This window comes from Sinocyclocheilus rhinocerous, unplaced genomic scaffold (genome assembly GCF_001515625.1).
Source record: "Sinocyclocheilus rhinocerous isolate Xijiao unplaced genomic scaffold, SAMN03320098_v1.1 scaffold1630, whole genome shotgun sequence".
In the NCBI taxonomy this organism is placed as follows: domain Eukaryota; kingdom Metazoa; phylum Chordata; class Actinopteri; order Cypriniformes; family Cyprinidae; genus Sinocyclocheilus; species Sinocyclocheilus rhinocerous.
In genome coordinates this window covers 471,277-489,156 of record NW_015664013.1, presented here as the reverse complement: position 1 = coordinate 489,156, position 17,880 = coordinate 471,277, and the positions used below count along the sequence as shown (strand labels likewise).

Below are 17,880 nucleotides of genomic sequence, written 5' to 3'. Positions count from 1 at the left end.
GGGGTGGGGTTGGGATTAGGCAATCAGGTAGCGACTTCAACGAGGGGGTGCATAATCTGGCAGGGGTGCAGAATTCGGCACAACACCGGGCTCCGTAGTACGGGATTAAGTTCCGCACGTGCAGTGTTTAAAATGACACTGTATTTGTTCGGTACAATTTTCGGTACGAATAAGTGTACCATTACACCCCTAGAACACATTTAAAACACCAAAACTGCACTTACCACCATAAGAATGTGTCTGAGCAAAAAGGCTGTTGTTGTAAATAGGGAGATTTTTCATCATCTTCTTCTTTTTTAACGGCGATTGATAGAGGAAGCAGAGCGGGAAATAACGGATATATTTTCAAAATTTCAGTAATCCACCAATAGGAATAAGGGAAGACACAAAGCAACCAATAGCATTGTTGAATGGGCTGAGATGTGGACTGCCACTGACCTGCCAGCAGTTTATATGTGTTTTTCCAAATAAAAGCCAAATGTTAACCATAAGTTAACATATTCCATGGTGTGCCATAGCCAAGCCACATATGGCTCTCAGTTGTGTGCTATCATCTGGGCCATATACCTCAAAAAAATTGTCATCCAAAAGAAAATTCCCTCCAATTCTAAATCCATGGCAAAACATATACGGTTAAAGTTTGGCCCATATGTGCTCAGCCATGCCATACCTAGGCCAAATGTGACAGCTATCAGCCACATTTGGCCCAAACGTTCTTGCTGTCTGGGTTAAGTTGTCCAGAGAGATTGCATTTGTGTTTCCTTAGAATGGAGCTGGAAGAGAACCTGTTAAATACAGTAATATCATTGTCTTGGTTCAATGTGTGACATTTGCAGCTATGATAACAAGAAGTATTATTGGAGAATATTGGCATTTTGGCATTATTTTTATACAGCAGCGGTGATGCTGTCTTCAGCTCATCACCATAGCAACATATCTGTTGTCCATGCCATGTTTGTTCTGCACAATTAGTTATCATGTCTTACACACCATTTGCTGCATTTACATTGATACTCTCATACGCTGTTTCCATTAGATGTCCATTAGATGTACATGGACCTCTTTTTTCCCAGTAGTGTGGCATCTTTTTGTGCCATGCACTTCCTGCGCGACATCTCGCATCTATTGGTTTAGCAATGAAATCATATGCAAATGTTAACCTCAGGGTGGCATGGGGATAACAGCTCAGAGGATTGTGTCTGTGAGAGATAAGCATCAACCAGTGATCTTCAGAACGGAGCTCCAGGCTTCACGTTTGCTCATCTCACACAGGAAACACAGCCATCACATTATCATCCCATCTGCTTTCTGCATTACAGTAGATCAGTCTCTAAACACAATGAGAATGTCTGTAATGTTTGATAGAGTGTCATTGTAGGATGTACATTATCTGGAAACATACAGTATTCACTTGCATCTGGATTTTATGACAGTCTGAGCAATCACGTTTACATCCATTACATGCACATCATTAATGTCTTACAAACTTGTATCTGTATTACGAAATATAGATAAATACACTTTGGCAGCTTAATTTTTTCACAACTACTTGCATTTTGTTTTATTTGTACTTGTACAGTAAATGAACAATATGCATGACACAGAATTCCTATTAATACAGGAATTTATACTTTCAAGGCATCATTTTAGATAAAGAGCACTCAGTGGGTGCCGTTCTGAGTTGCTCAACTTTACTGGACCACTGACAGGACTGCTGTCACCGTTTTTATAAAATGTGTAATTACAAGTTTTAGAATGAATTTTATGAAAGCTTGACTCACTTGATTGTTGCGACGCCTGAATGGTAGAAGCTTGAGCAGATAAAGCTTGTATTACTGACAAACTATTTTCCTGTTTGACACTGTAAAGTTGCTGTATTGTATAAAGCTATATAAATAGGTCAAGGTGGGTCAAGGTGACTTGATTTGACTTAAAGCTAGGCAGTTCTACATGCACTTTTGTTTGATATCATGCTGTTTTATTACAGCCAGTGTTACCTGATGCACTTACATTGTGAAAAAATGACTGAAAGACTGAAATAGTAATTTCGTATTACTATTTCAGAAACATTCTCCAATAATCACAACTTTTAACTTTCATTTTGTTTGGAATACACTGTGATGCCCATGTACTGTACATTTGCAGTCTGCAATCACATTAAATTTGTACTGACAAAAAGTTGTGCATGTCTGTGTGATTTATGCAACAAACCCTACTCTCATAATAATAACAGTGTGGACAAGTGTATGGCTGTTTGTGTATCTAAGTATACATATGAATCATCGTAAGATATACAATCCGCTTTTTTAGAAATGATTGTGAATTCAGAGAGACAGTGAAAGAAAACACAAGTCTGGAATAATCCACATCACAGTCACCTCGTGCCGCAGGCAGCAATACATCCTCAAATAATATCACACACCGTTAGAGAGGCACATTTCAGCCTCATTAAATTCATGCCTCTTTAACCATATAAAACAGACACATCTAATATACACACATTATTATTTTTGCAACAGCATTCTCTAAAGGTTTCCAAGATCAATTAGTGCTGTGTCTGACAAATAAAACAGCTAAGGATATTATTAAAAGCTATAATTCAGTAGCTGCTTACTGTTAACTGTACTTTAATGAATCAATCTGTGCTTGAAATGCACATCATGTGATACAGACTGAAAAACAGGCTCTTCCACTCATTTGCAGTTAATGAGTCAGCTAATTAATGACATGAAGCCATGATGTTGTCGATTCATGAGTGAGTGATGTGTTTTCACATCTGTAATCACAGTAGCAGGGTGTTTCTCTATGGTCCAACACATGTTATGCCGAGTTCACACTGTCAAGCAAATGTTTGTGCTTGTTTCTGTACGATATAATTGTTCATACATCTATTAAAATACTGATATTCTGGTCTACAACTCCTCCCCGAACTTCCCTCTGCCCTGTATCTTGGTCTCTCATTGGCTGTAGGCCATCGCCGATGTAGTTTTCAGTCAGAAATCATTGCACACAGCGTGATTGTGAATCGCCGACAGCTCCAGATATTTAGCATGCCGAATGTTTCACAGGCGTCGGCGACGTGTCGGCGATTCCCTCAGATCTCCGGATCGCCGTTGTTTTCATACTGTGTGACTATCTGGGGTAGCATTCAGTTGCTGCTGTGTTCACATTGCACGATGGATCGGCGACAGGGGGTTTCACATTGCATGACTTCACAATAGGAAGAATCGCCGACAGCTCTGTCTGGTCCGCTGAAAAAGTGATAAGGAAATAACGCGAGAACCCGCGTGCGTCAGACCGGAGTTTTCGAGCGAGACTGGAATTTATTTTTTATTTTTTTAAATATATAGCCCGCAAATTGTCTGTGAGCTGATTTCCGCCGATGTAGTTTTCAGTCAGAAATCATTGCACACTGTGTGATTGAGAATCGCCGACAGCTCCAGATATTTAGCATGCCGAATGTTTCACAGGCGTCGGCGACGTGTCGGCGATTCCCTCAGATCTCGTCTTTGATAATTCACACTGCGTGATTGTCACTCGCGTGAACGAGCACCGATTTGCCTCCGATATCGGGCATTTGTTGGCGATTTCGCAAAACCTGTCGGCGAGTGAAAAATCGGGCAAAATCGTGCAGTGTGAACTCGGCATTAATGTTCATATATGTCACCACCATGGACTTTTAGTTTGTTTTCCTCCCTCATGTTTTCCCCTGACCTAGTTTTCCCTTGTGTGTTGATTAGTTCATTCTGTTCACCTGTGTTCTGTTAATCTAGTCATTAGTCCCTTGTTTGAGTTAGTATAAGTACTCCCCGTTCTGTTCCTTATGTTGTCCGGTATTGTTGGTGTTATCCTGTGTGTGAGACCTTCCTCATCTTGTGGATTACTATTAAAAGGATTTGTTTCTCTTATCTTCATCCTTGCAGCAGTCTGTGTTACAATATATACCAGCTCCATAAAAACAATTACAACAAGCTATTAGATTTAACAGTTAAATTTTACTGACCAATTATAATTTATTGTTTAAAATCATAAAAATGTTCTGGTTCTGAATGCTTATTGGTCAAAACAGCTTTCCATGCCATGTTATAAGGCACAGGAGGTTGTACTGTATTGTGAAAAATGTCACTCCTCTGCAAAACACCCTTGTGTTTTGAGTATTTGCAGTATAGCACAGCTGCTTATACTGTATTTCTTAATTGGGTATGAATTATGATTTGTTATCATCGCATAAGCAACATGGTGCAAAATAATAAAACTTGTTTTCAGATGATATATGAAGTAATTATCGTATTTTTCTTAGCCCACTGGCAAATGTTTTCTGATTCTGAGTTATGCTTAAAACAAGAATTAAAACAACTGAAACCTATAAACCTATACCACAGTCAAGACAAAGTGAACGTGAATGCTCACATTCAGCCATTTATAGATGTATCGGAATATAATAAACCCTGAGTATCAATAATACAACACAAAAAAATCAGGCTGTAGTCAGGACAGCCATGCTGAAGCAAATGAGATGACACTCAGTTCTAACTAATGCTGGCTTCCAGTATGAGGTAAATTAGGGACACTTCCATGCTAGTTTTGACTGGTCACACATCATGGATAGACTGTTTAAAATGCTTTGTATTGATTGTTATTTTGGTTCTTTTCTGAAAGTTGAAATCAAGTTTTGTCTAATCCACATCATTTTTTGTCTTTAGTGTAAAAGCGTGTTGGCAGTCTATACAGAATAATCCTTCACTTCAGAGTAAATCTTCCCCTTATGGAAGCACCAACATTATTAAAAACATATCTGCCTAGTGCCAACAGTCTGTTTCTTCAGTCTGATTGAAGGACACCGTATGTTCTCCTCTGTGTCTCCTCATAGCAGCCAACGTGATCTAAATTTGGTGGATTGGGGAGGTTGTTTTGTGTGTAAAAAGCACAGGTTACTTAGAAGTGTCCCACACAGAACTCCTAGAAATCTCTGCAGATTCCTGTGAAACTGGGAAACCTGTCATTCATAGTTCCCTTGTGTAAAAACAGTATAAAAGTAATGTGATATGCTGTTCTCGGCTGGTGTGGTCTGCTGGTTTTAGAGCAGTTTTTAGGCTCCAGTCAGCTTCTCAGACTTTATTTTCCTAGAGTAAATGCAGCAAAAAGTGTAAAGTGAGGGCACAAATGTTTGTACACTGTGTACGTACATGGTGGGTGTGTACAATATTGACAAAAAAATGATATCTCTATATGTTCTGAGAGTTTGTCAATAATTAAACAATGTTTTGCTGAGTGTGTTTTTGTGCTGATACCTATGGTTTAGGCCTGTTGTGGACAGAATTTAACTTTTTCACTAAGAGGTGATATTTGCCAGCTGTTGTTCGATAATATCAATATTTTTTTTTAAAGTAGTGTGCCCTTTCAAGACCTTTTTTTTTTGTTGATTGTGACATGCACAATAATGTGAGCTTCCACGTTATTAAAACAACAATTGCAATATTATCAGAGATGATAAATGTCACACACCCCTAATGTACATTGGGGTCATAGGCCTTGTTCAGACGGTCAGCAAATTTCTGTGTATCTGCATCACTCTTAACGTAACACACAATGATAACGTCAAAACCGGTGACGGAAATGCCAGAAGTATTCATTCAGAATTCAAATGAAGCCGTGGCTGTGACCACAGCATGAAACATCACAATATATACCTGTCACGTCACGCTGTTGAGAAAGCAAGCAGGAGGCACGAGTAAACGAGAACGTCTCTAGGTTACGTATGTAACCATGGTTCCCCGAGGGAACGAGACGCTGCATCGAGATCGCTTTGGGAACGCCCTTGCGTGACCGCGTTCTGAAGCACGTGTCAAATCCGTCCAATGGAGCAGCGAGACGTCACGAGCAGGGTGACGTAAGCACCAGAAAGCATAAAAGCGCATCCGGCCGGGCGCAAACCAGCTTCGATGAAGTAGCGCCTGCAGGGATGCAGGGAGTATGGCAAAGAGACGCAGCGTCTCGTTCCCTCGGGGAACCATGGTTACATACGTAACCTAGAGACGTTCCCCTTCAGGAACTCGAGCTGCGTCGAGATCGCTTTGGGAACGAGAATACCCACTGCGCCATACTACCAAGTCCCTGCCTGTGTGTGTATCCTATGAGCACATCACGAAGAGAGAACTTGGGAACCTGGGGTAGATGCCAGGTCCAGGTTGTAAAAGCGGACAAAAGTGTGCGGAGAGGACCAGCCCGCCGCAGCACAAATGTCCTGCAAGGCCACACCCAAGCTGAAAGCCTTGGAGGCCGCCATACTCCTGGTCGAGTGCGCTCTGACCCCCATAGGCGATGGGAGGCCAGAGGACTCGTAAGCTAGTGAGATGGCCTCGACCACCCACCTACTCATAGTCTGCTTGGTCGCCGGAAATCCCTTCTTTGGCGGACCAAAACAAACAAAAAGCTGATCTGCCTTACGCCACGGGGCAGCTCTGTGTGCGTAAGCGTCCAGTGCTCGAACTGGACAGAGCAGATTAAGCCTTTCTTGGCCTGCTTCCTGGAATGGAGGAGGACAGAATGCCTGAAGTACTATGGGCCCCTTAGCAGACTAGGACTTTTAAACACAGGGCAAGCAGGGGAACACAGGTGACATCAATGGAACATAATCAAACTAAACGAGGACAGGAACATGACCAAATAAGGAAACACAGGAAGGACAACGGGGGCAAAACAGGTCCAAAAGTCTGACAATACCAGTCTCCACCGTCGCAGAGTTCTTCTTGTACGACAAAGGAGTTCTGCACCCCAACTCGACAGGCGCTTATTTGGAGATCAAGATGATGCACGTCCACTTATGCTGCATCCGTTTTGAAAAAAACGTGGATACGCCTGCGATGTAACCAAAGCAACCCATGCTGATAAGTTGGTTATGTCTGAACACGCTCGTCGGATTTGATCACTTGCAATTAATTAATAGTGCGGGCAGTCTGCATGAAAAGATCTGATTTGAGAAAAAATCTAATTTGCTTACAGTCTGAACATAGCCATAATCACAGGTTCACGGTATCACACACTCAGATGGTTATAATGGGCCTCTTCTCTATAGGAAACAGTCTTGAATATTCTCTGAAATGTCCTTCTGCTGGAGTTCCTGCTTTGAGGTGCTTCGGAGGTGATTGATGATGGAGGTAGTGAGCTGTCTTTTGTCCTGTTCGGTGTCTTTGGCTTTCACACTGAGCTGTGGACACTAGCCATGGAAAAAAGGGCAAGTGTGGAAATGTGGAGCTGCGCTGACCAGGAATAAAAGGTCATATGCACCGTTGGCTACGTGCACGCACACAAGGCACCTGCGGCGAAAACACACACACACACACACACACACACTGACTGACCTGTCCTTCAATCCTCGGTTCATCCCAGGAAAAAAAAGAGTGAAGCAGAAGATGAGCTTTTATTTTCATCCGTGACTGATTCACTCGACAGCTGTAAAGCTGATTATATCACAAATGGCATGAGCAGAGACAGAATACACAGGATGAATGAATGTCGGGAAAATGAGGATAAACATGAGAGGAACAGACCGCGGAGATGAAAGAGAGGTGCAGGCCTCTAATAACCTCGAAGATATGGAGTTCGAAAGTTCACCGTTGCTCCCGCATGATGAACTGTCCAATGCCATTTTTAACTCGATTGGCTGGATGCATTAAAAAACAACAACTGGCAATTGCTTTGTTTCGAATGCAGTTTAAAGGCTTCTTTTAAAATTATTTATTAATTTCTAATTTCACTGTCCCTGTGAACTTGAGTTGAGGAGCGCAGTTTTCCACGATGTGTTGACGTATTTCAGATTGACCCATAAAGTTGGACATATTATCTGTTAGCACTGAGCAATAATGCCTTCTCTCCATCTACTGTACCTCTTACTCCAACACAATTTCTTGGTAATTTGTAACTCTTTTACATTTTTTCGAATTGATGCTAATTTGATAAATTCATACCTCTCATTCATACATTTTTGTACGATCTGCTTACGCCCCAGTAGTCTCGCGTAGCCAGATCTTCAGACTGACGGCAGAAGGTCTGGGAACCTTGGCCGCTTTGAATGGCCAAGGACCGCCCAAGAGGTAAAGCAACCAATCCCATTTTGTTTTGTGCCGCGTCATGTTTAGGGGCGTGGAAATGTCCCCAAAATAACAGACCGATGTGTAAAACTCTTGGATTTATTTTAAAGAGTCTATGCCGTGAACTTTACGTATTTCACATACTTTTGAAAATCCAGCATTTAGTTGTTCCTGATAAGCGCTCATCGTCACCGTTGTAAACAAAATGGCTTTCTTCTACCATGAGGGGGTTTGGCGACAAGGCGTCTTTGTTTCCAGGTGGAATGTTAAAAAACGCGACACACACGTCTCCCGGAAATCCGGTATAATTCAGCCAATCTGATGACAACTTTGAAACTCCTGAAGTGTTTCCAATTTTGTGTGCTATATGCATCAAACGTTCAGCCAACGGTCCATGGGCGTGACATCTGAGGCTTATGGCGCTTTTCCACTGCGTGGTTGACTCGGCTCAGCACGGCTCAGTACAGTACGGCACGGCACGGCACGGCTCGGTTTGCGTTTCCACTGCAGTTCAGTACCGCTTTAGAGTGGGCGGGATTATTCACATGTCGTTAGTTGCGCCGCCTCTATTGAGGCGACTCCTGAAAAACTTTTTCATTCCGTGTAGCCCCCAAAAGTGAACCGTACCGAGCCGTACCGTGCTGTACCATGCAGTGGAAAAGCGCCAGTAGATAGGTTATATTTAGGGTTGGGGTTAGGGGTAGACCTTCATTTTGTTTTGTTTTTTTCTAAAGTTTTTGTACGACTCACATTGTGCATATTCATACAAAATTGCCACCTCATAAAATAGTTATCCTGTGAGATCGGGTTGGTCCCTCACATGAGATTGCAGCAGTTACGTTAGCAAACAAAAACAGTCTAAACCTATCAATTCTTGATAGATGAAATCAAGTTCTACATTTTTTCTCAGGGACGAAAAAAATAATAAATAGCCATTCCACTATATATCACAGCAATGAAGAAAAGATGACAACAATTTCTGTTTCATGACTACTTTTAGGGGAATGATTCAAGAATGCACTTGATTGGAAAACTGTCTGTCTTTATGTGACATCATGATTTTCCTGTGTCTAAGATACTGTAGATTTTTAATTAATCTGAAAATAATTTTAACGCTTATGAAGTACACTAGCATATAAATGATCTCAAAGTAAATAGATATAACTAACAAAATTGGGGGACAAAGCTACAGCTTGGCACTTTTTCAACTTTTTCATTTACACAAAGATGCAAAGAATGTGAAGCCGAAGCAGATTTATACACTTTATTCTAAAAAGGAAAATTTTTTGTCTTTTAAACAACTTTACTTTTCAGCTGACATTCCAAATGCAGTTACATGTAGACTTGTTGCAATTTTAAAGTAATAGGTAGCAGTACATAACAAAGGTGGTATCATAGTATTGTATCCCAGTACTGGTTCACTGTCTCACCATCTGCTCAGAACTATGTCCTCTCCCATTACCAGCAAAGTAAATATGTTTAGTGCATAGTAGAAGTATGGAAATCGGGATGCAGCCATCGGTAGTTAATTCTGTGCCATAATTCTGTCGCAGCAGCTTGAGACTAGCCAGCAACAGGGGGGGAAAAAATTGTTCAAATGCTATTTAAGATAACAAGGTACTAATTAGAGCGTTTCAGTGACTCATTCTGTGCCAATCACGGGGTTTATTGGGGTCTGTCCACTGTTTGTTTTCATCACATGCTCCTCCATTGGCCAGGAGGCTGGCACACAGACTGCATCTGCTTTGCTTTGCTTGCACTCTGGCCTTTTCAATTAGTACTTAGACAGGGTGACAAAGCTTTCTGGAGGAAATAGGACACTACACAAGGTGGATCTGAACACAGCTACTCATTTTCTGCTCTTCAGAAACTGCAATGCCTGGACTGAGAATTATTACACTGCATTTCTGCTTTAGTTCTTGTTATGTATATTTACTATAGTGCATAGTACTATAGTGTATGTAATGCCTAGTGTTGCATAGCTAGGATTTTGACTGTTGATTTGAACTCTTTGGCACTTTGCAGGTCATCCTGGCCAGGATTTAGACAGGAAGAAGTTAGCTGTGTCTGAAATCACATATTGTATAGTGGGTATTACATTTGGTTTGAGTGGGCAAAAAAAAAATAAATGTTCTGAATAGTATAAATATATGTAGTATATAATATGGGTAGAATGCAAGTAGGCAGATTTTGACACAGCAACTTTCTGACTTGCATGTAAAATGACCACATAGTAAATAATATAGCCAACAAACTGTCTGACACAAACCAACTCAGCAGTGATCATCATTAAAGAAGAAGGAACAGTCAAATCTTACATTCAGTGATCATCTTTTATTTTTATCTGATGTCGGAGGACAGATAATTCTGAGATAAGTTCAGAAATACCAGAAATAATAGATGTGCAGCAAAGTGCATGGCAACTATTTTATATAATAATAGTGCAGCATTCTGTATAATAATGGGTAATAATTCTCCTTCACAGACTCTGAAAACAAAGACGAATACTGTTGGACTCAAGGATATCCAGTTTATCCCAAGGCTAATTAATACCTCAAAGAAAACTGTGAAATCTCTTTCAAATATTCAATGCCATAAACCTTGTGAACTTTGTAGTTCTTTGTCAGAATTGCTTATTAGCAGCCTGGGAACTTGTAAACATGGCTTTCTTTCCCGGTGGACTGATATAAATCTGTGCGACCTGACTCAAAGCCAGCTAATCAGAATAGAGCCCATCAGTCTCACCTTTTTCCATTTTTTGTGCACAACCAACCCTGATTCTGTTTGTGATTGGTCCATGAATGTACCTTGTAAGTGTACCTACCATGGCTGTTTTGTGAAGCTTAAGGTTTCAAGGGTCAACCCTTAACTCTTTCCCTGCCTTTCCATGTTTTTACTGTTATACGGTAGGGGGCGCTATTATACATCTTCTATAAGAGTACAGAATCTCCTGATCAAAACACAGGCGAAGAAGAAGCAGAAATAAGTGACCACGTATGTAAGCAGATTTATGTGTAAAATAACGCGATCATATAAATCAAAACTGCTCAACCCAGGAAGTGGTATAGGACAGGACAAGTTTTGGGGATATTGATGGACATGATCCTCTCCATCTATGTTTTGGACATTGTTCTGAATCCAGTCTGGACGTAGTATTACATAACTTTCTCAGCTTTTTGTTCAAAATGGACATTTTTGTTCAACTTGTTCAACTTAAAACTCTTCCTAACATTCATACACGACTCAGCATTCCCTTGCAGTTCTGATGTGCAGTTAGCCCAGAGTCTGACAGCTCTTTATTAATGTCAGATTAATGGTTCAGTTATGGGAAAGCTTGAGACCCCTCAACTACATTCACATTCTCATTCATTTCAGACGACTCGGAGACAGATTAATTGGTTGCCTTATTTACATGGCCCAGTGAAATAACCCTGCAGACTTATGATTAACTTCCTGCTTCTGGACAGAAACTGCAGCAAAGCATTTGAACTGCTGTCGCGGTCAGCCTCTGTTAGGTAACTGCTTTTGTTGCTTTTGGTTCGCAGTTGATGGTCACCTTGGAATTCTCCTCCCAATTTCAATGAGGCATATAGAAGATTTTGATTATCAGTGCTGTTTGCTAAGTCAAGCATCATTAGTACTTGTCACGCTGCTACTAGGAAGATGATGTAGACGATAACGAAGATCATATAAACAAATCGTTTTAATGGTAATCCACAAGATGTGGATTAGACAAGATCTAACACACAGGATAACTGTGACGAGTGGGGCGGGGCCGAGAGCCGTGGGAGCGGAGCGGTCGTGACAGGACAGACAGAGTTCTGGGCAGATAGACAGTTCCAGGCAGACAAACAGTTCGGGTATGACCTCCATGATCATTTCAGGATAGACGGACAGTTTATAAACGGCCTCCTTGGCCGTATCGGGACAGGCAGAGAGTTCAGAAGACAGGAGAGGAGGTATGTCGGAATAAAAGTCTATTAAATCCTCTCAGTCCAGCTGCAGCTAACCCTCAGCAGTGGCACAGTGGGGGCTTTCCTCCGCGCCCTCGTCATAATCCTCCATGGCGGGCTTTGTTGCCGGCTCTCGCCCCTGGTCAGACATTGGTTGAGGCTCTGGCTTCGGGGCAATCCTCAGCTCTGTCGCTCCTATAGGCGATGGCTCATCGGTCGTGGCGGGCTCTGGCTCTCCGTCTGCGGTGAGCTCAGGCTGATGTTCTGCGCAGCGGGGTGACGTTTGGCTGGGCTCTGGGTTGGAGTGGGGCTGGCGAGACCGATGGTGAATGGAGAGTCATTGCTCACCAGCACCCACTCCACGAAGGCGGCGAAATCCCCTCGAGGTCCACATCCGGACAGTCATGCGTAAGCTCTGCATGCGGTGTTAAGGCTCGTCTGGTAGAACGTGCAGAGGCAGTCGTCCGGGTAGCTGGTATGTTTGGCGATCCCCACAAAGATTGCCGTGTGGATCTCAAGAGATAGATCCCCCTGCTCCAACAGGAGAAGGAGATATTTGGGATGATGGGTCATAATAAAAAAGATATCTTTCAAAAATGAAAAACAAAACACGGGGACACACACCGCTTAACTTTTTTTAGGTCGGTTGCTGCTAGGAAGATGATGAAGACGATAATGAAGATCATATAAACAAATCCTTTTAATGGTAATCCACAAGACGACGAGGTTCTAACACACAGGATAACATTCAACAATAACCGACAACTAAAGGAACTGAGGAGGGAATTTAAATACACAGACAAGAGAGGGACTAAATGACTTAATTAAATAACACAGGTGAACTGAATGAACTAATCAAGGGAACTAAGGAAAACTAGGTCAAGGGACTGAAACAAGGCAGGAGAACAGAAAAACACAGAAAACAAGGTTCAAACTCTGACAGTACTATTGCTCATACTTGCACATGATAAAATGACTGGAAAAAGCAACCACCCAAAAAAGCAAGTTTAGCACCAGCAAGCAGCAGTCACACTTTATCCAGGAAATATAAAAATCCTAATTAGTTTCTTCCTCAGAAATGCTTTTTTTGTAGCATTCTGAGAGCAGGTTTCTTGGTGGACTGATAAGCTGTGCGCACCGTGTCTCCTGGATGTTGCATTAAGCATCCAATCAGACTGTATTTGGCAGTTTTGCCCAGGTCTTGCCATAGAGTGCCGAAGTGATGTATTCTGTAGGTCAGCCAGGAAGTTAGCATCACCCTGGTTCCTTTCATTGACTTTTCAATTACTGCAGAAAATAAGGCATTTGAACAACAAAAGTTTCTGAATCTTACATGTTTTGTAACCACCATTAAGCTTCTGACAACTCTTTCGGTCTTTAAAAAAAAAAATATATATATAAATAAGGCATTTGAACAACAAAAGTTTCTGAATCTTACATGTTTTGTAACCACCATTAAGCTTCTGACAACTCTTTCGGTCTTTAAAAAAAAAAATATATATATATATATATATATATATATGAGCTAGCAAAACACTGATTGTGATAAATTTACATTTAACAGTGAAATAATTCAGGAAAATCCTGTAAAATAACAGCATTTTTCTGTAAAATGTTTAATGAAATTTTCTGTACACATTTTTTCACTTTATTATTAATTTTACAATTTTTGTTTGCCAGTCATTTGACCGTTTTTTTTTTTTATTATTTTATTTTATAGTAAAGGTGTGTGATCGTAATAATTCAGGAGATACCTGTAAAACAAATAGTGTTTTTCTGTAAAGCCTTAATTAAAATTTCCCTAAAAGTTGTTTGCACTTTATTTAAATTATGCCAGTCGTTTTTTTGTTTTTTAGTTTATAGTTTGCAAGAGTGAGAAACGCCTTTTTCAAAAAATCAAGAGTGGGGTATTACTAATACTTTATGTCATAGAACAAAATGTGAGAATAGCTTAAGCTTGTGTCCACAGACCTTATTTCAGGCATTTAACCAAAAACCAAAAAAAAACCTATCAACTTCAGGACTATATAGAACCGGAAGTGCTAACATGCTGTCTCATATCCGGGTTTTGGCCTCCTAAAGTCATCATCATCCCTGCAGCACTCTATTGTAGCACATAGTTTGCATCAGTTGCTCCGTGAATTGTTTCATTAGTCCAACTGCAAATGATTCCTCTCTTTTCCACTTTTCTGCAGGATCCCAGAAGCAAGCACAAGTTCAAGATCCACAGCTACGGCAGTCCCACCTTCTGCGACCACTGCGGATCGCTGCTGTACGGCCTCATCCACCAGGGGATGAAATGCGACAGTGAGTGAGAACCTCTCATCATGCCCTTTTGCAATCACGCAAGACCATCTTCTCTTAACCAAATCTTGATGAAACCTGAAACAAAATAAAAAAGAACTGGCTTCAGATCAGTGTGAAAGGGCAGCTCCTACCCCAGCTCTACAAAATTCATCTGTTTCTGCTTTTCTCATCCATAATGTGGTCAAATGTGCTTAGACTTGTATTTTGCATAGATGCCTCCTTTCCTTTGAACCAGAACATTCCTGTTTCTCTTGAGCGCTCTGGCTCTAATGGGAATGTTATCACAGATTTGAACGAGAACAGATTGAAGTAATTTATGTGGGAATAGCAGCATGTTTGTAATTACATTCATGCAATCTGCTCATCCACACCTCTCTGAGATGACACACCACAGAGATTTTCTGTCTCCACATATCAACTTCAGCCTCAGCATGTTACACATACACTTTCTCTGCCATCGGCCTGGTTCTGCTGTCCAACAGCAAAAGCCATATTGATACACCTTTCCAAGTGAAACCCGTAAAAACACTCTGCTGCTTGTGCACAAACATGCTTGTTGTTAACATGAAATTCATCATGTTCACCTTTAAAATACAAATTCAATGTCTTATGTGAACAATTCATCAGTGGATGTTATTCAAAAGAAAAAAAGTCAATACAACAGATCTTTACACGACGAAAACACTTTGTTCCTACAAACATAAAGTGGATGTGGATAAGACATAATGATGCACATATGCACACATTCTTACAAATATTTCCTCGAAAAATCATGTTTTTGTGACAACCAGTCTTACATCCTAAATGGTTCTAGTTTGCGGTCTATGTGTGGCTTCCAGGGGCCTATAGCCATCATTTCAGAAGTGAGGGGGACAGAAATGTTTTTTCTAACATAATTGCTAATTGACAGGTTTTATTTTGTCTTATCTCTTACTTTTAATTGGCTACGAAATCAAATACACTTCTGGACAATAACCAATAATTTGTATTCTATAATGTTTTTTCCTATATTTTCCTAATGACAATTTTATGATTGGTTTGTAAGCTACAAACACTTTTTTTTTTCATTTTTATCACAGAATAAGGCAGTTTATATACTGTAATAAATACTTTGTCAATTAGCACTGCATTATAGCGGAATGCAATTTCTCCCGAAGACAATTTCTTCCAAGGGGGACCCTACCCAAAAGCCATTTCCACCGAGGCTACCTCTAGAAACGTAAATGGCCGGTTGTATGGGTTGCCGACTCTGGCTACAACGATAGCAGGATACCTTTATCCATATTAGGGATTTCCTGGCACATCATAAGTTATTACTTGTATGGGCTGTTTTGGACTTTCTACGACCATGAGTGCTTCTACACTGATTTTATAAAGCCACAACGAGAAAACTTACATGACTCTTGTGTATATAGACAACTTATTACAATTAAATCAATTCCCAGTATATAAAATCAAGCCCTACATACACTGACTGTCCTGTTCTGTTGAATAGACCATGGAAGTAAACTGGGTTGTGAATGTCATTTTATATTGACTTTAATGTGTGTAATCCTGTAGCATTTATAGATGTTTCTCTCTCTTGTTCTCAGCCTGTGACATGAACGTTCATAAACAGTGTGTGATGAACGTGCCAAGTCTGTGCGGGACCGACCACACCGAACGCAGAGGAAGACTCTTCCTCAAGATCGAGGTCAGCGGAGACAGACTCCACGTCACAGGTCAGCATCCCACATGCATTGGGAACATCCCAGAAAAGGATAGACAAAAAATCCCAGCAGGGTAATCACAACAAGTTTTGTATCATCCTGAAAGATTTTATTTTGTCATATGACATGGCTACTTACCAGCTAAATAAACCCAAAGCACACAGAAAAAAACACCTTTCAGACATTCTCAGAGTTTTCTTTCATGTCTTATCATGCTTGACCAGACAAATACACACAAAATATATCAAAATCCCAGTCTTGGCACACAGTCAGTTATGTCTTAAGAAAATCAGATATGTGTCAATATATTGGATCTGTGAATTAGGTCTTAAAGTGACAGCAGCCTAATTTGCCTGCTGCTGTGTTAGCAGACATTGTACTAATATTCTAATGACTGGTAGTTGACATGTAGTTGCAAAGTCACTTATTTAATTTATACAGTGAAGACTATGCAATGTTATTTTATATTTGATTATGTTATTCAATTTCTGTAGTATTTCTTACCTGAATACTACTCTTAAACATACTCTTAAACCTGAAAACCCTAAAGCACTGTTTATTTCTTTTGTGTCTGTGGTCTATAGTATTCTATAGTATTTATTTGTGCTATTGCTTGTTTATTGTTCTTATTTTATCACTGACTCTTTACTTATCTTTAATAATGTTTGAACTTTATATTTGTTAGACTTGTAGTTTTTGCTGTGGTATCAAAATTTTAAAAATATATATTTGTTTGCTTATTTTTTGTTTGTTGTTTGTCAACGCAAGTAAATACTGCAACCACTGGCCCGTAGAGAAAATCCTAAAGGCCAGATTTACTAAACAGAGCAAATTTGTGTGACAGCAATCCCATAAAAGCACTGATAGAGGTGGAAAGTTCTGCAGGTGATCTACTGACAGTGCACAAATTAAAAAACACAGCCACATCATTTCCACAATGACCAACGCAAACTACCAATCAAATTAGCAATTAAATTAGCATAGGGTTGCAAACAAGCAGAGCCGATGATAATCAGGTGCGTGTAATCTACTAACAACACAAGCACAAAATGGGTTAAGACATACTTTTGGGTGTTGGTATTTCGGTATTAAATAATGGTGCAAATACCAGTAAATTGACTACCGCAATCCTTAGTAAATCACCTTGAATGATTTATTTAAATATTCGGTAACACTTTAGTTTAGGGACAGTTCTTACTATTAACTAGTTGCTTATTAGCATGCATATTGGCTGTTTATTAGTACTTTTAAAACACATATTAATACCTTATTCTGCATGAGCATATTTTAGATCCCTTAATCCTACATCATACCTAAACTTAACAACTACCTTACTAACTATTAATAAGCAGCAAATTAGGAGTTTATTGAGACAAAAGTCATAGTTAATAGTTAGTTAGGGCTGCAACTAACGATTATTTTGATAATCGATTAGTTGGTCGATTATTTGTTCGATTAATCGGATTAAAAAAAAAATTTAATAATACTTTTTTAACAAAAAACACACTATTCCACATTCTGCCCAGTGTCCTTCAAACAAACGTGCCAACTGAATGCTATGAAAACATACAGTGCTTAACAATTTGTTAGACCACCTGGCATAATAAAGAGAAAACACATTTTAGGAATTTTAGGAATCTGTCAAAAAATTGTTTATATCAAAAAATGTTATTGTAATTTATTGGGCAAATAAACTTAAACAACTAAATGCTATTTATTCACATAACAAAAATGACCTCCTATGCCCTTCATATAACAGCTTGCATTCTTGCTGGCATTGTTTATGTACTTTTTGACTAATTGTGGGTATCTGAAAAAAAA

General features: G+C 40.0%; 1 protein-coding gene across 1 annotated transcript in view; it reads left to right on the top strand.

Moving 5' to 3' along the window:
- Nucleotides 1–17,880, top strand: part of LOC107729205 (protein kinase C alpha type-like) — a 171,198-nt gene that overhangs the window by 103,906 nt on the left and 49,412 nt on the right. The window contains exons 3-4 of the mRNA XM_016539635.1: nucleotides 14,239–14,350; nucleotides 15,943–16,071. Coding sequence (XP_016395121.1) covers nucleotides 14,239–14,350; nucleotides 15,943–16,071 — 241 coding nt within the window. The remainder of the gene's footprint in view (nucleotides 1–14,238; nucleotides 14,351–15,942; nucleotides 16,072–17,880) is intronic.